Raw genomic sequence first — 24,630 nt, 5'->3', positions numbered from 1 at the left:
TTATCTAGAAAGATTATAGCATTGATTAAAAACTACTGTTTAAATATATTACTCAAGCTTGGACAACTTAAGCTTTGAAATAAGTAAATTTATGGTGGCTAGCATTTTATTGTCTTGGTAATTTACAGGTAATGCAATATTTAATGGTTCTGAAGAAAGCCTGTGTAGCAAATTCTTAAATCCCAAATCCCATAACAGCATTAGTTGGTAAGGCTGAGAGTCATTTAACTTAAATTAATGTTGCATGTTTTCAGGGGTATCAGACAGTTATTTAAGCACATATAAATTAAATTAAGCATTCAGACTACTGACCAAGAAAGATGAAAAAAAAAACAAAAACAGGAGAAATAACACAAAACAATTAAAGCTACTTCACACACTATTGCCAAAGTGTTTTTGTCTACTTCAGGGACTCTGTATTCTCTATCTATCTATCTATCACCTACTTATCTATCCCTATTTACACCATTGGGTCTCTTTATTACCCTGATTTTAAATTCTTCTCAGATGTTTTCACCTTTTGCTACTATATCCTTAATGATAACTATCGCATCTTTTAAACATTTTTAAGATCCACCTCACTTAATATTTCCTAAGCTTTACTCTACTTTATTTTCTAATATATTTCTACTTGAATACATACATGATTAAAATTGATGAGCAATCTCATTTATTAGTCAAATATTCACTCATACTCAACTGGTAAGCTTCCAATTTAATTCACTTGTCCCTTAAGACTAATATTTATAAGACTGATTACCTACAATTATTCTTCTGCAGTGAAATGTTCAGTAGGAACCTCACCGAGAATAATTTATTTATTTAACAGGTGGGGACACCTAAGTTTAGAAAGGATAATACTTTGTCAAGATACCAAGACTCACCCAGTCCCTGATTACTAATATTCACTACAGTTTATATTTTCTTTGTCACTTTTCCCCTTCATTAACCCATTGACTTCACCAAAGTCCACCAGGAAGTTGTCTCAGTACTGATATTAATCTCTCTCTTCAACATAAATTTCTACCATCAAAGAAGCCCATTTGAATGACCAAGTTTAACTGACAGTGCAGCTTCAATTTTTTTGACTTCCATATCTGAGAAACTTAACTTCCAGTCCACATTAACTATCCATGTTCATGGGTGCCTCTAGGATTTTGTTTTCCTTATATGCTTGTTCTTCTACGTCTTACGCTTGAATATCTTACACTCTAGTATCCTGAAATTATAAATTGAGTTGCTTTCATTTCAATCATGTCATTATCTGAACTACCAGCTGACAGTTTAATATGACTACCAATAACTTTTCCAAAATAAACCTGCTTTCATTTGCTTACTTTTCTAGTGATGGTCCCATACAAGCTGAATGCTTATTTTGTTATTCAGGGAAACAAATCACTGGTCATGATATTATAGTTATTAAAGTAATTCAAGATGCATTCCTTTTTATCATTATACTATACACTTACTATTTACTTGGTTTTGGAAAACAGGGGCTAAAGTTTTAAGTTTGTTTAATATTTTATAATTCTCAGTTCACACTCATTACTCTAGGACATCACCAAATATTTTTTTTCTTTTCAACAGAAATTATAATCCTAGCTGTCCTCCTAATATATAAACTGCCGGGAGCCGGTCCATCCTTGCTGTTTCAAGGGACCTGGCATATATGGCATACTGTTCTTGATATGTTTGCTCACCTTCTTGGCACTGTGTGTTTTAGCCAAGGTCTCCTCTCCGAGAAAGGTTGTTTCCCCAGGCAGGGATTTTTCCCTGAAGTTAGGGAGGGGATGAAACTCCTTAACTAAGTGCCAGGCGGGTAATTAATCACTTTAACTACGAACAATCATGCTTAAGCTACATAATCTTTACTCCCTGGAATGGAGATAAGAAACGCCCTAACCTTTGTAATAGAGATTGATAGGATTGAATCAACTGGTATAAATACAGATGTAACAAGACAGCAAGACACAGAACTTAGAATACGGAACCGAGAGAGACAGAACCTAGGCACAGAACGTTCTCTAGAGACAGAAGAACTTCGCTGGAGAGAACATGGCAAAAGATCCTGGACAGAAACTGGCCTCAGAACCTAGAGACAGAACCTAGCGAGAGAACATGGCAAAAGATCCTGGACTGAACCTGACTACAGAAATTGGCAAGAGAACCTGACTAGAACCTGGTGACTGAACCTGGCTGGAGAACCTGGACAGAACCTGGCTGGAGAACCTAGCGAGGGAACATGGCTACAGAACCTGGCTGGAGAACCTGGAGAACCTAGCAAGAGAACATGGACACAGAACCTGGCTGGAGATCCGAACCAGAACTTGGCTGGAGATCCTAACCAGAACTTCGTTGGAGATCCGGGCTAGAGATCCTGGCTAGGCCGCTGATGAACTGAATGCTGCCTCTATGTCATTCCTTCCTCGCCGACTCCGTTCACACCTTTGGGGACCCCTGGACCCGCTGGGGTTGGACCCCGGCAATAAACCTTGTAGAATTTTATAAGTTCAAACTTAACTTTCATTTTACTTAACTTTCATTTAAAAAAAGTATTCAAATTCTATGTGCATATTATAAAAAATGTTTGCCATAGTGTTGTATTCTCATGCTGCGGATATTCATATCGTTTTCTTGCAAAAAGTAAGGGAAACTATTTTTAGTATAATATAAGTCTGTGTTTTCCCACCATAGCTAAAATTTCTGTTTTAACACTTAGTCATACAGTAAAAAAGAGAAATGTATTCCCTCTACAGCCATTTACCATCTGGTTAAGCAAATACACTTAAAGATACTTCTGCAATTGTGATCAAGTAACGGCAGATCTAAGAGCAGACAGAGCTTGGACTCTAAAATGATGATTGTACAGCTGTAGTTGGCATCATTAGAGACCAATAAAATCTTTATGTTCCGTTTGGATGGCAAAGACCTTTATCAAAGAGATAAGCTTGAATGGCTAAATAACAAAGAAATGATCCATTTAGCAGTTGTTTTAAATTTAAGACAGATAATGGAACTTCTAAGTCATAATTAGCTTTTAGCACTAGAAAGACTATTCTCAAGTTCTATATCCCATTCTAATATTTTAAACTTGTCATCTTACCATAATTCTTTGTTTAGGATGCTGCTTCATTTTTCTAATGTCATCAATATAAACTAAAGACATAAAATAATCCTTAACAGCTAAACCACTGGAATTATCAGAATGCTTTCATACTATTTCCAATTAAATAGCACAATTAGAAAAACAATCCTAAAACTCTTTTGTCTAGTAAAAACTAAGCAGACATAAATTATTTTTTTTTATCAGGTAATTCAAAACTGTTTCCAACCACTGGATATTTATTGCATTCTCTGTTAACAGTGTAATTCTTAGTAGCTATATAAAGTTTATTAAAACAAAACAAATGACAGCAGCATACTGCTGCCTGATTTGCAGTATCAGCAGTAATTCCTTAGAAATCACTCTTACACATTTTCAGTGCTCTAAGTTGACATCGGCAATTTTTATTAATCAGTATTTGTTCCTCTTTCTCTAAAGATTCATGTTCTAAACTGGAAGGTAAAAACAATTTTTTACTTTATTAGTCAGACTTTTCTTGGGAATGACTGTGGAGCTTAAATTCTACCCATTGTTAAAACAAACAAACAAACAAACAAACAACCAAAAATACCAAAACACAGAAAAACAAACAAAAAACACAGGGATGTTCTACATCCTGTACCTATAGACTGTATTTAAAAAAAAAATCATTGAAGTTAGGAGCTATTGTACAGTTCTAAGTTTTAGAATTTTACATGAAGATGATATTACCACTCATCTAACTCAATGCTATGTTTATGGATGAAGAAGGTTAATTCTGTGATGAGTGTTTAGATAAAGTCAAGAGTAAGAGGTGGAACGCAGATTAATGTCAGGCCTCTCTGACTCCAGAATTCAATTTCCTCTCCATTACACTATAAAGTTATTAATCCAGGCTTTAGAAAAATCAGGACTCTTCTTCTTCACACTCACATAACTACAGGACCACCACCAATGTCCATTTTAATGTAGTATTTGAGTCACTGAAAAAAAATCCCAAAACATTTTTTGGTCATCTCTCTATTTGTTTGACTGTGGACAAAGATACACATGCCTCTTTAAAATGCATTTAAGTAAACACACGCACCCACACAAATTAATTCATGTGGCGCATATTTATACTACAAACATACCCCATGTTGTACATGAAGCTTTAAGACAGGGTATTATTTTCTTCATGAATGTACACATTATTTAGTAAAACTCTCCTGGTTACATCACTACTTGTCAAAATAAATCAATGCTTAGAGAAATCAATCATAATGATAGCGCTCACGTGCAGGGTACTTACTATCTTTTTTCTTTTTTTTTAATGGCAGAGACAGTTTTAATGGTGCCACCTTGTCTTTGTGTGTGTGTGTGTGTGTGTGTGTGTGTGTGCGCACGCGCGTGCGCACGCATTTTTATGAGCCCTCCAAAAAAGCAAGTGAAAAAAAGGTTTAATCAGACAGCACTGTATACAGATATGTTAAGCAGGAGGCATTCACATCTCCACATGAACAACACACTGGGAAGCACAGCCCACCAGCCACTCTGGATGTTTCTCACAAGATACCAACTGGGCTCTAAATGCTGCGGCCCATGGTCCAGCTCCATCCTTGCCCATGGCTGCTGCCCGCTGGGTGGAAATGGCACAGCTCAGGTGCACAGCCAAATTAAGGCAGACAAGACATATCATGCTTTGTCTTCTTTTTTTGTTTGTTTTGTTTTTTCTTATAAGAGTTAGTATCTTTGCTTTTGAAATTTATTTTCTTTCGACCTTAAATAGTACATACATACATGCAAACACCAAAAATTACTTACTTGCGATGTGCTCAACGGCATCCTCTGCACCTGGAGCTTCACATTATCAAAGCTTAGAAAACTGTAAACCTCTGGGCCTGACTCTGCGAGGGAGGAAACCCCACACTGGCCACCTGTCCCCCTAGACAGAGCCTGCGGAGTTTCTAAGTGAAGGGCTGACAGGAGGCCTGGTTCTCCCTGGAGGACTGGCTCCATGTTTCCAGCTACAGGCCACTCCCAGTGTGAGTTCCCACTGCTCTCTTCTGCCCACGGTGGTGTTTGAGGCTGACGTGCAATAAGTTTTTTGAGATGCTTCCTTTCTATTCTGAGGAAGTCTTTCAACAGGCGAGTCCCCTGTGCAAAGCAAATCTGAACCCTGTTGCTCACTTGCCACTGTCACCCCAGTTGGAATGTTCTCGCACTTGTCCCCTTGTTGTCTCCCTCTCACGAGGAAGGTGGAGTTTTCTAAGGGCCAGACTCCAGGGGTTCTGGGGTCCTGGGGCCTCAGTGCTTTGCAGAGCAGCAGCAGGACGAGTGGCCAGGCCTTGCATAAGTGTGGGCTGTTCTGGCAATTTCCCTGGTCCCCTTCATCCTCTTCTGTACCACTGTAGCTTCCCCATGTCCCAGGCCACTGCCCCCAGGTCCTCCCTCTTCCAACAGGCTTCCCTGGGAGCTGTAGCCACTGTCCCTGACTCCTGGCTCTGCTCTAGCCCATGTACCACAGGACAGCCCTCAGGCCTGTTGAACTTGCTCTCTAAGAGACCAGCCTGGGGTCAGGGTGGCACCCAGAAGAGGTGGTGGCCCTCACACGCTAACATGCAGTGAGGACCAGGGAGCTGCTGGGAAAGGAAGAGCTGTAGGTGTCTTGCTCTTCCTGCCCCAAGTGGCTTGGAAGGGCAGTTCTGGTTTTGAGGCCTGGCCTGCTTGAACTAAAGCCAGTGTCTGCTTCTTCCTCAGTCTCGCCCAGGACCCCAGAGGTGGGAGCAGTACATCCAGGGCCTGGGCACTGCTGGGGTCTCTCCAATGGACGCTGCCCCTCCCACTACCAAATGTTCTCTGATACCTTCTTTAGAGTATCCAATCAGCACAACAACCCTGCAGGGTAGGTACTGTTATTATTTCTATTTTTCAAATAAGAAAATTCAGATTTGAGCATTTGGCTAACTTGCCCAAGGTCTTACAGCTAACAAGAAGCAGAAACACAATAACTAGACCACAGTACCCATTCTCTTAGCCACTTAGTTACACTATTTTACTATTACGTTAGGCATGCCCTTTTCCTACGAATAAGGGGGGAAAAATCTATTGTTACAGTTCTCCCCATCTTTCAAAGAAGCATTATTTTTTTAAAAAATGTTTCATGTCTTTTTATTTGGAACCAGCTTTTAAGTGACATTTATGATTCACATTTAACTGAGGAGCTCAATTAAATTGCAAGACTTGCCACACTGTTAGCAAGTAGCAGGGGCAGAAATTGAGCCCAATGTTAAATCCAGAGCAATTTCAACTAGAGAAATATGAAGCTGAATTTAAACAGATTTTTGGACTGCCTGAGACCTTATCCACAGCAGTTGTAACTGTGATACAATACATGATGTCAGAGCAGGAATCGAGCCAGAAACAGGACATAAAATAATGAAGTTAATTATTTCAAATTACTTTAAAGAGTATTTACCTCTGTAAAAACAGTGTGATAAACACACTCACACATCCTGGTGTTTAATCCTCACTAAAAACTCAGAATTATTTTTCATAGGTCACACACTCACAATATTTTTGTGTATCCTAAGTATTGGCCTCTAAGTGGGCAGCGGTGAGATTCAGAACCAGTTTTCTAGACTCTGGGGTTAGTACTTTCTGGGTCACCACAAAAAATATATAGAGGAGCATATTTCCTGCTTCCTTCCTATGTTATTTTCCCTTAGCTATGTGACTATATTGGGCTCTCTAAATGACAATGGACCACCTCCTGCACTGCAAGAGTGTAAGTTTCCTCTTTTATCTATATGGTCATGGCAATATGCAGTCAATATGTAGGATCAGTATGTGTCTAGATAACTGATGTATCAAGTATCAGTTTAACCTTAATCTTTTTGATAGGCTGACATGACCTTTGAATTCCATAATAATGCAAAATTCTCAAAAATAGTGCCAACAATTCTATAAGCTTTTTAAAAAATATCTTCATTGTTTTGCCTCCTGAATTAATTCATTCCATGACTAATGGTAAAAATGATAAATAACGTGTTAAATTGAAACATAAAAAATTGTTGTTTTATAGGTGAAAATGTTTAAATATTAGCAATTTCTTCAAATTAATATCTTATTTTCTAAAATGTTCATGCTAATATTAGTTTTCAGGTAATAATGTTCTCCACCAATATATTAATGCATTATATGAAATTTTTAATTTAAATCCTAGAGAGATGTTTCCCATTCTACCACGCACACTCCAAAATTATCAGTATATAAGCAGATTAATACAACTGGGAAAAATTTATATTTTCAATTTTGTTTAATATAATATTATTAAATAGTTTTCATTTTTAATAAATGTTAATGATTGTAATGTATAAAATAGACTTTGCATTTAATAATACTGCAGCTGCAGAAGTTAATAATATAAGAACATTATAGTATCTTAAATCTGAAAAACTATTAAATTTTCTAATTAGGAAATCAGGCATTTACATAATTTCATAGAAACAATTCTTATAAGAATAGAAAATATTGTATTTTTATTTTCTTACACCTTTTTTTGGATTATAGAGAATTTCATTTTGTATATTTACATTCTATTTCACATATTTGAGATTATCTGTACTGTTTAATTTTTTTAGAAGTCAGTTACTCTTTTTCTAAATCACTTTTATTGTTATCTTTTAAAGCTTCTAAAGGACATGGTTGAATATTCATGCTTTCATTCATCATATATTTACTGAGCTGCTGCCACAATTCTAGGCTATGAGAATAGATAATCTATAAGAATGACAACATCCTGACTTGAGTTTACATTTTTAAAAAAATACATATTTTTAGTGATTTCAGAGAGGAAAAGAGAGGGAGAGAGAAACACCTTTGATCAGAGAGAATCATTGATTGGCTACCTCCTGCATGCCCCTGACCTGCGATTGAGCCCACAACCTGGGGCATATGCCCTGATTGGAATTGAACCGTGACCTCCTGGGTCATAGGTCAAGGCTCAATCACTAAGAAAGTGAGTCATCCTGGCATGGCGAGTTTGCATTTTAATAGAAAACTTGCCCCCCCCCCCAAAAAAAAAAGAAGACAAAAATTGATAGTAATATTTACAGTAATGGTAAGTATTTTGAAAACAAAATAGGTATTTTATAAAATGTGCCCTGTGAGGAGGTGATATGTGAGAGCTGAATGAATTGAGGGAATGAGCCATGTGAGGATGTCAAGAGTAACATTAGCAGCAGTACACAAACAGGAAATGTTTGTGGCCTTAGGTAGAAATGAGCTTGCTGTGTTTGCCAATGAAAATGGACATGGAGGCTAAAATGAGCAAGCAATTCAAGAGTGTGATGAGAGGACTTCTAAGATATAGGTATTGACAATGCCACATGAAATCTTCCAGGTTGTGATTAAGAGACTGCACTTTGTATAGGATATTAAAATGCATCTTGGATATTTTGAGAAGAAGAATAACAATCTTATTTGTCTTTTAAAAATGTCTATCTAATCTTTGAAATAGATTGTAGTTAGGAAAAAATTAGTGTGATACTGAGTTTACATAATTAAATCCCAAATAAAGATGACTATATATGTGGGACATTTTCAATCTCATCTTTTTTCTTCTTTAGTTTAATTTAATCTAGGTATTCTTTGTTACATGTATTCTGATAAATTTAATTGTTCTCAGTTCCTTAAAGTACTTGTTAACTTAATATTATTACAAATTATAAATTATATATAACAATATTTTCCCTAGTTTTTAATAAGTTTAATAAAGATTGTACCTACCTAAAAGATACTATAAAATCAGTAAAATATATAAGATCATAGGCTATTTAATGTGATAAAATACCTAAGTTCACTAAGTAAAGACAAAAATCACCGCAGATATGGTTTTATGTACCAATAAGCTTTGTCAAATTATCTTTCTCTGTTTGCTACAATGGTAGAGAGAGGTGTTTCAATTTTTTTAATTATTTATTTCAAATGGTCACGTAGGAGACCATAAACTTGTCCACCATTATTAGGCTTGTGGATGTTTGAATGGTGAGGTCTAATTAGTCAGTAAAGTCAGGCTATTCTTCCTAGTGAAAGTCAACAGTTAGACTATATTAAACACCTTTTTAGAATTTTTTGTGATGTTTTTAATATTCCTATAGGATATCAAATCCCAAGTTCTAACTTTTTTTTTATTTCATGTAGTTCATTCATTATTTCATCTTCTTTTGATCAGGTTCTTAAGACTTCTATAAATTTATCTACTCATTTTCCATGCTATTGCTTTTAACACATTTTAAAAGACACTATTGATGTTACTGGTCCTAAGTGTTCTAATATAATGTTCATATCGTAATTTTAAAAAACCTTCTTTTTCTAGACCTATCAAAAACCATTACACCTTTGTCCTATTAAAAAAGAAAAATTATAAACACCTTTTCACTAATTTCTTCAAGAATTATACATGAAGCCAACCCTTCATTTTCTTTCACGCATTCCTTGCATTATTATTAAAACATCCTTATATAATTATATTATAATCTTAGTAAAATATGTTTTTTTAACAATTGAAATTATACAACATGAATCTTATATATAGAATTTAAAGACTTAAAAGAAATTATTATCAAAAGACAATTCAATTATAGAAATCATGTTGGACTTTTCCTCAAATTATACTTAAATGTATTACTAAGGTTCATGGAATATTGTTTGGTGTTTAGTTATAGGCAATAAGTCCCTATTGAGAAAGAGTATGTGAGTTTTCCCAAAGTGTATTTAGTCTTTTTCCCCAAAAGCAACAGTTGTATCAATCAATCAATCAATCAATCACCAATTAACTAATATCAGACATTGCATGTCCTTGGACACAGGCCTTTTCTGTGTTACTCTGGGCCCTTCATTTAATTTTCAATTCTTCAAGTCTTTGCTTCAATCATGTAAAGACAGAAGGTGAAAGGCAAAGTTATGACAGTGACAAAAACAGTACTACTAGACAAACTCAGCAGCCAAACCAGGGGTGATGGAGATGAGGTGGTGGGAATCAGGGAAAAGAAAGTGTCCTTAAGTATCCTAAAATGCATTAGAAAAGTCCTGTATGGGACAAAACTCACTAAAAAAATAACTCAGCCCTAACCAGTTTGGCTCAGTGGATAGAGACTCAGCCTGTAGACTGAAAGGTGCCAGGTTCAATTCCGGTCAAGGGCATGTACCTTGGTTGCGGGCACATCCCCACTAGGAGGTGTGCAGGAAGCAGCTGATCGAAGTTTCTAACTCTCTATCCCTCTCTCTTCCTCTCCGTAAGAAATCAATAAAATATTCTTTTTAAAAAAACTCAACTTCTAAAACTTTTAAGAGTAAGGTTTTCATCAACTTTCATTACAATTTCCAATTTTGATAACTTAGAGATTCACAAGTAAACAAAATTCTGATGAAATCTGTCAAACTCATAGGCATTGTCACTTAAATATCAATCTCAGTGTGAAACTGCAGGAACACAGCATAAGAAAGATGATTTTGTGTCTTAAAACACAGTTAAGGATTCAAAAAGATCATTTTTTGAATTCTTGAGTGGCTCACAATTTAATTTATTTAAGTAATTTAGGATAAGATGATTAGAAATAGGAAGTTTATTTCCTCAAAATTTTATCCATTATTGATTAGTGTTGAGAAGTAATTATTTAAAATATCCCATTCATCCTTTTCTCAGAATACATAAAATTTATTGTTGAAGATTTTCTTTATTCTCAATAATGTTTTATCCTATGATTTTGGCACATAAACTCTGAAAGTAGAGACCAACATATGCAAACCTATGATTAGTTCAGAGTCAAAACTTCCAAACTCCTGAGTCAGTATGCAAGACAGATTGTGCCATAGAAGAATGGAAAGGAAACTTGAGTGTCCTGAGGAAAAGACATATCTATTACTAAGTGTCCCCCCCCCAAAAAAAAAAATGTAAAGAAATCAGCCAGAGTCAAATATGTCCTGTGAATGCTCCCTGACATCTTAAGATTAATCATTGTTTTCTTCTTCATTACTAGTTGCTGATTGTGACATGAAATAAAGAGATTGTATCAACATCTGGGTGTTAGGAAAAAAATAATAATAACAGTAGAATGACAAAGATAAAGGGATTCAGGTTAGGACTTTGGAAAAAGAAGAGAGATTTCTGAAATAGCTAAAGGCTCTAGCTCAAATCGATCCATTCTCTCTAATATGAATAGAAATAAGGTTGGAATAGAAGCTGTTTTTTAAGCACTTAACAGTTTGGTCCTCTTGAGCTTCTTTTCAGAAACAGGGTGAGAAGATTGGGTTGTAAATGGGGTCAGTGCCTTGGCCTCTTCCAATAGCCACAGTGCAATGATGTATGTGTGTCAGAGCCACAGCTTTCAAGTTTCAGACAACAATGGTCTCCTTCTGGCAGGGGCATGGGGATGACTGCTGGAGGGGTGGGGTGCAAATAGGCTTCGTCTTTGAGTAACAAACCATCTTCTGTATCTAAAAGTAGATTTTCAAAATACCTAGAAGTAGCCACTTTCTGTCCCCTATTGCTTGTAAGATAATGTCTAGTTGTCAAGATAAGATTTCTACTTATGTATTTATTTTGTGTACAATCTGATGTTGAAATAATTAGCAATACATAGAAAGGGTCGGGCATAATCTTCCCTTCATGTATTTTATAAGTATGTTTAAATGAAATGCACATCCACCCCTGCTGCTCCTAATAGATGTAGATGCAGAAGTGACAAATCTATACAGGAGTCAGTGTGCATATTTCCTGTGGAATTAATGGACAAAGCTGTTGCTATATTATATACACTGAGCTGTTTCTGAGCTATGGAGGTTGTGCCAATGTGTCATGTAAATGTTTCCACTTGCTAAAGATTTTAAAGGCCAAAACATGTGATATATTATTCAAGCATATTTTTCCCCAGGATTTGAAGTAATTTTTTTGGCATAAATTTAATTAAACCCCAAATTGAACTCTTGTGTTTTGTAGACTGTCATCGCAGCTAAATGCCTTACATATTATTCTGAATACTGGAAAACACACCCATCCCAACATACCTGTTCTTTTATATTCCCTAAAAGTGCTTCTGAAGTAGGACCATTAGCATTTTTCACTTAGAAAATAAACAATGACCAGTTTTGTCCTGTAGCAACTTTGAAAATAAGTAAATGAGGGGATTCACAAAATAAATTACGGCTTTTGATAGGGCATGAAAACTCTACCTCAAAGCTAGAGGATATACCGTTCCGTACTTGTTTGGGAGTAGCTGAATGTCCAATGGCCAGATAGATACAATACCAATGAGTAGTCCCAAAAGTCTTTCTCCTTCTTACAATAGTCACTTAGTCAAAACATGCCAAGTTCCACAGATATTGACAGTAGGTTGTCTGGGTGTTTATATGTATGCATTAGCCTTGGCATACACTGCATCACTGTACCTTACCTGATACCATCACTCATCTGAAAGTAAAGCAAATGGCCATCATATTCTAGTTTGGTAGAATAAATGTAGTAAGGTTGAAGGTATAAATTCTTATAAAGGATCCCTGCCTGCTTATTAAAACAATATGCAGTGCCTTTCAGAGCTGCAGGAATTCATATGCATGATGAGCAAGTGAAATTAGTTCTTCACATTTCTTTTAACTTCCCTGTTTTTGTTTTCTTAATGTGATTGTCTCATTTCTTGATGAATATGGTTCTCAGGGATCCCTGCTCCCTATAATTTGGACTTCATACTCAGTAATAATAAACTGCCAAGAGTCAAAACTAAACATCCATAAACAACAACTGGATTCAGTGTGGCACTTTCACAGTATGGGAAAACTGCATTTCACTAAACAAAAGGTAGATAGGTTTGTTTTGATATGAATAAGTTCAATGTACCTGAATATCAGATACATTTGCTAATCTAACCTAATAATGATATTTTTCCTGAAATGGGGAAAAATACCATTGGTCATTAATTGATTGGTTTAGCACTCAACTCCACCTACTTGGCAAAGGTAAGAATCGTGTCATCTCCATATTTGGACAGATCCTTAAGAATGGGTTTGCCATAGGTTTAAATGTCATTAATCATCAACGAACCAATAAAAATCATATTTTCTAATACACAGTGATCCATGGTATACATATGCATGCATTTTATTTCTCTAGTTACTTTATATAAATTATTACCTGAAGCCCTTTGACAAGCATGTAAAATTTTGAGCATTTTAAAAATTAATCAAGCATATCTAGTATAAGTCCTTTAAATTAATTATACTAATGCTAAATTAGATTCATCAAATGGTCATGCATCTTTCTCAATTTTTAATAGCATTTTCGTCCATTTTAAGGACACTAATTCATTCAAAAAACGAATTAAATGCCAACAGCGCTGAAACCATTCGCAATAAGTCTATCTATATTTCAACATTATCAGGAGCCAGATTGATTAAAACATATAAATTTATTTTAAATGTAGAAATGTTAGATAGCAAATCTTTGAGCTGCCTCAAATTTTCAAATCATTTGCTTAACCAAATAAAGCAGTGTGTCAAAGTGCAACCTTGCTACAATGGCTATTCTCAATAACATTTACTTATAGCCTCCCTATGGAATTAATAATAAAGTTGTACTGTAGGATAGATTTCAAGATAATTTCTCATCCACACTTTTTTTGGACAGTTATCTTCCTGTAGTCCTTCTTTTCCTAAGTAAAAAGAAATGTATAGCTTGTCCCTATGCCAATCATACTGACTGCTAATTGATCAGGAATATGGAAAGCCATTAAAATAAAACAGCTATTGTAGCCCTATATCTTGGAATACAGATTTCATTAGTGTAAATTTTAATTAAGAGGCACAGCTGTAAACTCAATGTTAGCATTAGGAAGTCCAAATAGGTAACACAATTTTCAGGATGTAGAGATTTTGGGTGAATCCATTCTGATTTATATGCAAGCTGAGGCAAAAGATACCCACAAGGAGATGTCTGGATAGTAGAGTAGGTATACACAGTAAAGCAGAGATAACATAATCAAACTGCCACTGAGAGAGATGGAAAATGTAGTAAATGAACTTTCTTTAAATATAATTCTTTTCTGGGAAAATAAAAATCCTAGTTAAACCCAATTCTTCTGAAATCCTTAATCTAAGTAGCTGACTACATTTATAAATATAATAGAAAAAATATACATCCACAAAACACTGCTCTCACTTTAAATTTATGAGCAGAGATACCATATGGCTTTTAAACTTGTTGGAAATTCTATTATATTCTCTTGGATTTTTCTCTCTCTTTCCTTGTTTATTATTTCATAACCTTTTTTTTGTTTGTTTTTCTCAAATCTCCATAATCATCTTCTTTGCCACCTTCAACTGATGCTTTATTTCTTATACTAGTATCACTATGAAAATATAACGAACCATATGGGAACAACACATTTTTATATCATAAAATATATCCATCTACCTGCACCTAAAAGTGCTGATTTTCCTTCCCTTCTGAATCCACGCTCTCATCTAACTCCATATCTGCCCCTCGTTCATTGGGTCAAGTTCTCTCTAGTCAATCCAAAGTTTCTGCTCTGGCAATTTCTTTCTTTTTTCTTGTCATTTACATTTTCAGCTCTCTGCTTCATTATTCACATTCACATGTCTCTCTCCTGACCACTACACGTGTGTCTATACCTGCAATATATATGCCTACATATATCTGGTCTTCTTTAGAGAAACACTCCTCCAATGAGCTTCCTGTTCTTGCTATCTCACTTCCTCAGCTTCTCTACATACTTTTACCAAAGTTAACCAGGGCCTTAATCTTTTCAAATCTAATGATTATTTTCCAATCCTCATCTTACTTGATCTCAGCAACATTTTATTCAACTTGCCATTTTATCCTCTGTGGAAAACATTTGTACTGGCTTCTGTGTATCTACGTTGTGTTGGTTCCCTGCTCGATCACTGGTGACTATATATTCATCTCCTTTGCTTGTTCTTCCTCCACCTCCTGACTGTTGAAAGTTGAAGTACAACAGAGTTCTATCCTCGGCTCTCTGCTTCCCAGTGTGCATTCATCTTAGAGTTTAGTATCTAAACTATAGAGTAACTTGCCTCATCTCTTTATTAATATACTTATAACTCTTGAATATATGTATCCTGCTCCAAACTCTCATTTGATTTTTTGTGACTCATATCAAACTGCATAAAGAACATCTACCCTTGCTTGACTAAAAGGGACTCAAATTTAACTAACCTTAAATGCATATGTATAAATATTCTTTTTATATACACTTCCAAATGTATGAGTCCCCCAGTGTTTCACATTTTAGTAAATAACTCCCCAAACCTTTTCTTCCTTCCTTCCTTTTCCTTTTCCTTTTCCTTTTCCTTTTTCTGTTTATTTCTTTAATTCCTTAAACTCTTCATCCAACTCACAGGAAACTGTTTAAGACAGACAACTTTGCATCACCACTGGAACTTCTGTCATCTTGAATCAAATCAGCATCATCTCAATCTCTCTTTAGAGCAGTGGTTCTCAACCTTCCTAATGCCACGACCCTTTAATACAGTTCCTCATGTTGTGGTGAGCCCCAATTTCATTGTTACAAATTGAACATAATTAGAGCACAGTGATTAATCACAAAACAATATGTAATTATATATGTGTTTTCCGATGGTCTCAGGCGACCCCTAAAGGGGTCGCGACCCACAGGTTGAGCAACTGTAATAAGGTTCTAATTGACCTTATAACTTCCACTAGCTTTTCTGAACTAATAAGTTCTATTCTAATCTAACAAAAAATGTATTTGGCAAAAATTTTCCACTTACAATGTTCTATAAGTAAAACCATTTTAGTTATTTTTCTAAGAATCTACCAATATCTTTAATTTATTATTCTGAACTCATTTGTAAATTTTTATTTGGCTGCTTGCTATGTTTTAATCTACCTCTTGGTTCTCTCTGCTAATGGTAACCAAGTTGTCTCTAGCCTTTGGGTTACTCACAGATAGATTTCCACACTTTTACCTATATACTTTTGAGACACAGTATTGTGATTTAAATGAATGACAACCACCAAGAAAAACGTATCTGGCACCTAACTATTTCTGAATCGTTGGGAAGTAATTTTTTGAAACATTATCAGTTGTTTCAATAAACTATGTTTTTAAAATTATATCTCCATTTAAAATTATTATGGATTTTTTAAAGGCATTGATTTATAGTAGAAATAAACAGTGATAATTTCCACTTAGAAATATACACTATTATTACTACAATATTTTATGATAGGACAATTTTACTATCTTTTTTTTTTGTAACTTAATTTGCAGTTTTTAACTCTGAAAAAAATTGGAGATAAATGTGTTCTCTGGGATGTATGTTAAAACTATAATAAAATTTGGTTAAATATTGTTTGTACATATCATGGTCTTTTAGTTCAACCTGGCTTGGCAGGCAAATCTATTAAAGAACTTTGATGATCACATGTAAGCACTTTAGATGTGGTCAAGAGGAAAATTACTGACAAAATGTAATCATCACCCTTGTCCAGATTTCAGGATTAGGGAGCTTTAGAAAGACATTATGCAAATTACTGGAATTTCACATATTAATGAGGGAAACATATAGAAATATGTTGTTGAAGTGATTATCACATAAGGGAACACATGAAATGTGTCACAATTGTCTGAGCATATACCACCCCAAAGAGTGAAGCTCTGTTTTAACCATGAGATTAATCAATAAATTATACCTAGATGTTGTGTTTTCATAAACCAAAAATAGACTTATTGCATATTAATGCACTGAATTAACTTAAAATTTTAAAATTAAATAAGTTCTTTATACTTAGCTTAACTAATATTAAAAGAGCAATACTGATAATTATCTATGCATTTTATTATGCTGGAACATGTCAAATCTCCTTTATTTAATGTGATTACCTACCATTTTATTTTTCATCACCATGAGGATGATAACCACATGCAAAACTTCTCACTTTTCCCATTTGGTTTACATTTTTTGTCATTAATAAGTTTTCAAATGTTCTCTGAAATATTGGTATGCACCTCTCAGAACGGATTTTAAAAGTGAAATATAAATCAGTCTAGTAGAGAACAACTTTCAACTGCATTTTCTAGAACATTTCATCCCTAATTACATATGCTGTGTGTAATCAATGGAAAGTTTTTAATCATCCTGTTTTCCCTAATATATATCAAAGAGGAGAAGTCAACTACATTGAAAAATAATAGTTTTTTAAAAAGTTCTTCACTTTGTACATTACAGAAATATCACATTCAGCATTTGAAAATAGGTTACTGAGAAAATAAACATGATAAGTGACGGTGTCAGTGAGGGGTAATGACTGATACAATATTTAAACAGCTTCAAGATAGAAGACAAATTATTTGAACTAATGTTCTCATTTTTTTCTGTCACTATTGAATATTGTGCTTAATAACTATTACTGAAATATTCATATAGCCATAGAAAATATAAAATAAAATATTAAACAAAAATATTTCTTTTATAATTTGAACCTGAAGAAAAATGATATAACATGAAAATGTACAAAAACAAGATAAGACTATGTATTTGAAAGTTAAATGTATTTCCTATATATTATAAATGGGAAAATTTGACAAAAATTATGTACAAAGCACCAACTCAGTCAATACTAGTGAAGTTGTGTTTTGCTAGGGGAGAGGGGGGTGTAGAATAACACTGTTGTAGACCTAATAGGTATCATATTTAGATACTAAATGAAATAATATTTTATGATTCAAATAAATAAAGAGAAAGTTTATATATTTTTGAAGATTATAATATTTTATGAAATGATATAAAAGATTGTTTGCACATAAAATCAAAGCTTTATAAAGGTACCCTTTTAAAAAAGCAATCTAAAAGTAAATGTGGATGAGCACATTACATTTATTGATACATTTTAAAACATTATTGGCAGCCTAGTTTTTAAGCCTACATTCTACAATCCCCTTCATAAAAAAAAAAAGTTCTGGTAAAAGAACCAATTTTAAAAAATGAAATATGAATGTCTATCCAAATTATACCAAAGAAAAAGAACACAATGTCAGATCTCATTCAAAGAGCACACATATAGCCATAAAAACCATATTTCCCAAGTTGTTATTGTTGTTATTGTTTGTGATGCACATTTAAGTGCACAGAACATTTGCTTTTATGGCAGTTTTATTCTCAACATAGTAAATGGCAAAAGAGTTTTTGTTCAATTGACTTTCTCATAAAAGGTTTAATTCCCCATTTGGCACGGGTTAAATCTTGACTTTCCTATTCCAGCTTATATCTGTATCCCGAGTAACTAAATTCTGCTGTGTATGACAGACTGACCTGTGTCAAAGAGAGAGGAAACTGTACCTGTTACAAGTGATGTGGGATTTTAGCAATTAGAGTGCCCTTTGGGAGTAGGGGTGAGAATAGGAAATGTCATTAAAGCAAAATTATCACTATAAGTAATAGCTAGACATCATGTAAAAGTAGAAAGTTGTATGCTATGTTAAGCATCAGTATAAACTATTTCATGCCAATAAAAAAATATTACAATATTCTAATCTCATTATAGTCAGTTTCTTTATAATCAAATAAATGTGAATAGAACTAAATTAGAAAAATGTTATGTTCGGAGAGGTATTATGTTTTCTCTAGAGTTCCACAAATCTTTAATCATACAGATAATTCTTAGTGAATTCATGTCTCTATTTTACAGTAATCGTAAATGCTGAGCATAGTACAGAAGCATTTAAATATGTAACACAAATAATAGTAAGAGGATATATAGATATAGTTATAGATACAAGTATACATATAGATATAAACACATATATACATATGTAAATATACATTTATATTTACCCATATTCTAATCTTAATTTTAAAACAATGAATTAATATATATGATTTCATAAATATAATATATTTAAATATTTAAAATATAAGTACCAAACATAAATGTGATAAATTCAATATGTGAAACAATTAAGACTTACGTTAACGTTCAAATATTTAATAAATAATGCAAATTCTACTTTCTTTAAAATTGTTTTAAGTATCTGCTAATATTTTTCCAGCACATTTTTTTTATTAAATACCATTATTCTGAGATAACCATTGAGTCATATGCTGTTGTAAGAAATAACACAGAGAGAGTCCATGTACCTCCACCTAGTTTCTACCACGGGTAACATTTTGAAAAACGATAGGGTTGAGCAAAAGTGGGTCAACAGTTGTTTGTATGCAAAAAATACAATTAATAAATGATAATACAAAAATAAACTTTGATTCGTGTACTCACAGCTGTAAACATACTTTTGCCTACCCTTGCATAGTACATCCTAAACAGGATAGCAACTATGATACTATCTATTAATCTTGCACAGATTTCTTGTTTTACTTGTATCCATTTTTGTGTTCTACTCAATTTGTCCATGTGTGCTTGCCCTCCATAGCCAACAAGATACAGAATAGTAGAGATCTGCAAACATTTTTAAAAATTAATTTTAAGGCACTTGTAATCTTTTAAAACAGAAGTTAATAAACTTTATCTGAAAAGATCCAGATGAAACATTTTTTAGGCTTTGCTGGCCATACTCTTGCTGTTGCAACTACACAACTCTTCTTTTATAGTGCGAAATCCCCCCAAAATAATTCCTAAACAAATGGCTGTTGCTTATTCCAACCAAAACTTGATTTGCTTCTTCATTTATACCATCATTAAAATCTATAAATAACTGAAATTCCACAGAAAATATTATTCACAGTCACAAGAATTCATTTTAGCCATCACAACAATGTCAGGCCTTCAGCTATACAGAATCTTCTTTACGTCCAAAACTAGGCCAATTGTACACTACAAAGACAGGGAATTTATTGTTTCTTCTATATTATTTACTTATGTTCTGCTGAAATTAAGCCCTTTTATGAATGATATGTTAGGCAAAACATCAAAACCAATAAACAGCAGATGACAAATTCTGTGACCTGGGAAATGTGCCAACTAACCTCCCCAAAATAAAAGAAATTTTAATACTATATATAATGAGAACGTATTTTGAAGCAATCATAAATTTTATAACTATGCTTAGTATACATGTGAAGGACCAAAGTTCTTAAAACTATTGTCTATAAAGTCATAAGGAAGGCAACATTTTCAGCTGTATCTAGTTCATGTACCTCCATGCTGATTTACATGTGAGTTGCATTATGCCTAAACATCCAGAAATAAAGCAGAACATTAAATACGCCAGGTTTTTCCCCACATAATACTTAATACCATATATTTCCATAATCAATTCTTTAGTGTCGGCTGGACAAAACCTCAGCTGGAGAATATGACTCTAAATTAACTTAATAGCATATATTTACATAGTTTTATGATATTATGCATCAGTGGAATAGAAAAATTCTCACTGTATCATCTCAGGTCCAAATTACAGAAAAAATACTCTTTTATGAGCTTTAAAGCAGAATGTTAATGGAATCAATTTTAGTTATTTGTAAAACAGATTTGATAGAAGAGGGGAATAAATTGAACTTAAAACCAAAGTAGCTGCTCTTTTTTCTGTCAAGGAAGAAAATCTAATATCATAAAATTCTCAGAACATGTAGTAAAGGTGCATACAGGTCATACTGGTAAGGAGACTATTCTTTTTTCTTCATTTATATCAGAGGGCTGCTAGTAGCCACAATCACTATAAAGCATTTCATTTGTATCATTTAAAAGCTACGTATAATTTTTCTCATCACCTGGGAAATAATACTTTATGTGTCCTACCAAGATTAAAAAAGGACAAGTTTTAACAGTCATTTTACCATAATTGGTGAGCAAAGAAAGTGTAATAACATATTTGAAACATGAATGTAAACCAAAATTAAAATATCCAACAAGTTTGTAAGTGTAAATATAGTTCAGGGATATTCTGGGAAACTGGGACATGGAACCAAAGATTCATAATCAGACTGATCACCAGTCTATTCAAATAATAAAGGTTTATATATCCTATGTAATAAAAGGGTAATATGCAAAGGGACCCTAGCAGCAGGAATGACCGGTCACTATGACCCACACTGACCACCAGGGGGCAGATGCTCAATGCAGGAGCTGCCCCTGGTGGTCAGTGCACTCCCACAGGGGGAGCTCCGCTCATCCACAAGTCGGGCTGAAGGCTGCAAGTGCAGCGGCGGTGGCAGGAGCCTCTCTCACTTCCTTGACAGTGCTAAGGATGTCTGACTGCAGCTTAGGCCCGATCCCCTGGGGAGCAGGCCTAAGCCGGCAGGTGGACATCCCCTGAGGGGTCCTGGACTGCGAGAGGGTGCAAGGTGGGCTGAGGGCCCCACCCCCCGCCCAGTGCATGAATTTTCATGCACCAGGCCTCTAGTATTTAAATAATACATTAATCCTTTAAATAAATAATATATTTAAGACCTTAGAATTTTAGTCTGTCTTATGACTATAAACAAATAATTTCTCCAGTACAAAAACAATAAATCAAATAACAGGTAAGTTTACAAGTAAATAACTCATTTTAAAATGTTCAATGATTTATTTCTATAGCATGTTAAAATAATTGTCATATTACTAATTCAGCAGTACCTACCATGAAAACAAATACCAACACTAAAATTTTAAATTATGGCCATCTCAGATTTACTAAATAAGTTTAGCATGAGTTCTTCCCAATTATATCAGTAGACATCTTTGGGTTCAATACCATTTGAATTATGTAGTACAAATGAAAGCATCCTTTTTAATCAGGGGGAAATGAGATGTTATCACAGCGTGACTTGGCGTTCACTATTCCCTCAGTTCCACTCCAGGTGCTTCTCACCGGCTGGATTTGGCCTATTGACTGAATTGGCCAGCCACCCTGTGTCTCTAAGATAACTGCATGATTGGGAAGCCATATGGTGCAATGCTGTAAGCTATATTAAATTTTGAGTCATATTTTGGCCAGCTTTGTTGTAATAACTGAGATTCAGAATTGTATCCTTGTAAATTTCTATTCACTTGCTGCTTACTGATGTAACTAAGCTCACATGTCTTTTTTCTTTCTCTTTTCAGACATTTGCTGATATAAAATTGTGTTAGTTTAAACTTAAAGGCACTAGTTGAGAGAAGAGAAAAAAAGAGAGGAGGGTGACAATTCAGGTTCACCTGGATTTACCTTTGAAGAAGCAGTCTTCATTGTGAACAATGGTGATCTTTTGTTTCTTCAGGCAAGCAGCTCTGTGCACTTCACAGTGGTTTGCATAGAATTCTCCATCAGATCCACACACAGGTTTGTAGTGCCGTTTGCAAAGGTTCATGCAGGCACATTCTGCTTGTCCTGTCTCTCTGCTGATAACACAGTGCCTTCCCAAACCACAGTATTTATTTTCGCAAGATACCAAAGGGCCTTCCTGAATATGGAATCCTGAAGATAAAAAAAGAGAAAATCACTTTGATTCATATCTCCAAATAATATATTCCTGTCAAAGTTTCAAATGAAAAAGAAATTGTCTAAGAGAAATACAGTCTAATCAGGGTTCAGCTGCTGCACTCAGTGGAGAAGGGACATAGAACTGGCAGATGAGCCCTTTCAGAATACTCTCAACATTCTTCCCTCTCTCTCCTTCTCTCCATGAGCTTTCTTCCCCATCCCCTCTATGAGTAGTGTGGTCCTTAGAACAGGTTTCCAAAGTTAAACTGCCTGAGTTCAAGTCCTGGCTCTACCACTTATTAGCTTTACATCCTTGGAAAAAAACTAATTCTCTGTGCCTAACTGTCCATCTGTAAAAAGGGGATAATAGTGTAGACCATCTCCTAGAGTTGTACAAAATACTACCTGTAAAAAGCCACAGAAAGCACATCCTTAGCACACTATAAATATTTAATAAATGTCAACTTTTACAGTAGCAGATTTCTGGATAGGGGAAATAAAATATATGCATATAAGGCAGGAAATAGGAGATAGGAATGAAAAATAGTGCCTTGAAAAACTTCTTGGTAAATTCTGACAGCTGATCATTTCTTGTTTTGACCTTTGCCACCTGACAACCACTTATACAATTCATGACTGAATTAATAAATCATGGATAATTTAAAACTTTTGTTACTTACTCACTCTAATAATCTCCACTGGCATAAGAAAAGTATAGATGGATGGATCCAGCAATCTTGTACTAAAATCAAACTTTAATCCATATGCTTTTAAAAAGTATGTTATTAGAAAATGTTAAAGGTAATTAAACTACGTGTGTGTGTATATATATATATATATATATATATATATATATATATACACACACACACACACACACACACACACACATACATATAAATATATATCTACACTAATAAAAGAGAAACATTCAATTAACCATCACTCCGCCACTCCACTACACCCACAAGCCACGCCCACCAGCCAATCAGGAGTGAGTATGCAAATTAACCCAACTAAGATGGTGCCGCCCATGGAGCTGGAGTGAGCAGGAGGCTTGGGTTGCCTCCGGTGATGGAGGAAGCCAAGCTTCCCGCTTGCCCTGGCCTGACCAGGGCTCTGCTCAAGGCTACAAAGTTTCAATTATAGAAGATAAATAAATCCCTGATACCTGCTTCTAGCCTGCCCTGGCCTCCACTCAAGGAGGGGCTGAAAAAAAGAAAAAAAGAAGAGGCTGGGAGCTTGGGCCATCAGGGGGCGTGGCCAGTCTGAAAATGGCCATCAGCCGCTCACCCAGGTTGGCCAGGCACCCCAGCGGGATCTCCTCACCCTGGAGGGGCTGTAGACGGCCTGAAAACGGCCCTCAGCCCCACACCCAGGCTGGCCACACCCACATGGGGTGAGGGTCCCCGCTGGGGGGCTTGGTCTGCCTGCAAAAAGCCATCAGCCACTCACCCAGGCTTGCCAGGCACCCCAGTGGGGCCCCCCAGCCTGAAGGGGGTGTGGCCAGCCTGAAAACAGCCCTCAGCCCCTCACCCAGGCTGCCCACACCCACATGGGGTGAGGGTCCCCACTGGGGGCTTGGCCAGCCTGCAAACAGCCATCAGCCCCTCACCCAGGCTGGCCAGGCACCCCAGTGGGACCCCCACCCTGATCCAGGACACCCTCAGGGAAAACCAGCCAGCCCCCTCCCGTGCACCAGGCCTCTATCTATACTAATAAAAGGGTAATATGCTAATTAGACTGGGAGACCTTCTAGAAGACCTTCTGGATGTTCTTTTGGACAAAGCCATGGTGGCGGGGCTGAGGTAGAAGCAGTTAGAGGCCAAGATGCGAGGGCAGTTGTGGGTGATCAGGCTGATGGGGGGCAGGACCATTGGGGGTAAGCAAACCAGCAGGGGGGCCAGTTGGGGGAGAGCAGGCCATCAGTGGGGGTCAGTTGGAGGTGATCAGGAAAGCAGGGGAGGGCAATTTGGAGTGAGCAGACCAGCAGGGGGGCAGCTGGGGGCAAGCAGGCCAGCAGGTGGTGGCAGTTGGGGGTGAGCAGGCCTGGAGGGGGGGCAGTGGGGTGAGCATGCTGGCAGGAGGGGGCAGTTGGGGGCAAGCACACTGGCA

The 24,630-nt window shown here is 35.6% G+C and overlaps 1 protein-coding gene across 1 annotated transcript in view; it reads right to left on the bottom strand.

The window, feature by feature from the left end:
• The window catches only part of FSTL5 (follistatin like 5), a 602,839-nt gene that overhangs the window by 364,492 nt on the left and 213,717 nt on the right, over positions 1–24,630 (bottom strand). The window contains exon 4 of the mRNA XM_036315585.1: positions 22,261–22,509. Coding sequence (XP_036171478.1) covers positions 22,261–22,509 — 249 coding nt within the window. The remainder of the gene's footprint in view (positions 1–22,260; positions 22,510–24,630) is intronic.

This window comes from Myotis myotis, unplaced genomic scaffold, assembly GCF_014108235.1.
Source record: "Myotis myotis isolate mMyoMyo1 unplaced genomic scaffold, mMyoMyo1.p scaffold_m19_p_6, whole genome shotgun sequence".
Lineage (NCBI taxonomy): Eukaryota > Metazoa > Chordata > Mammalia > Chiroptera > Vespertilionidae > Myotis > Myotis myotis.
The sequence above is the reverse complement of the archived record's forward strand: the minus strand, read 5'-3'. Positions and strand labels throughout refer to the sequence as shown.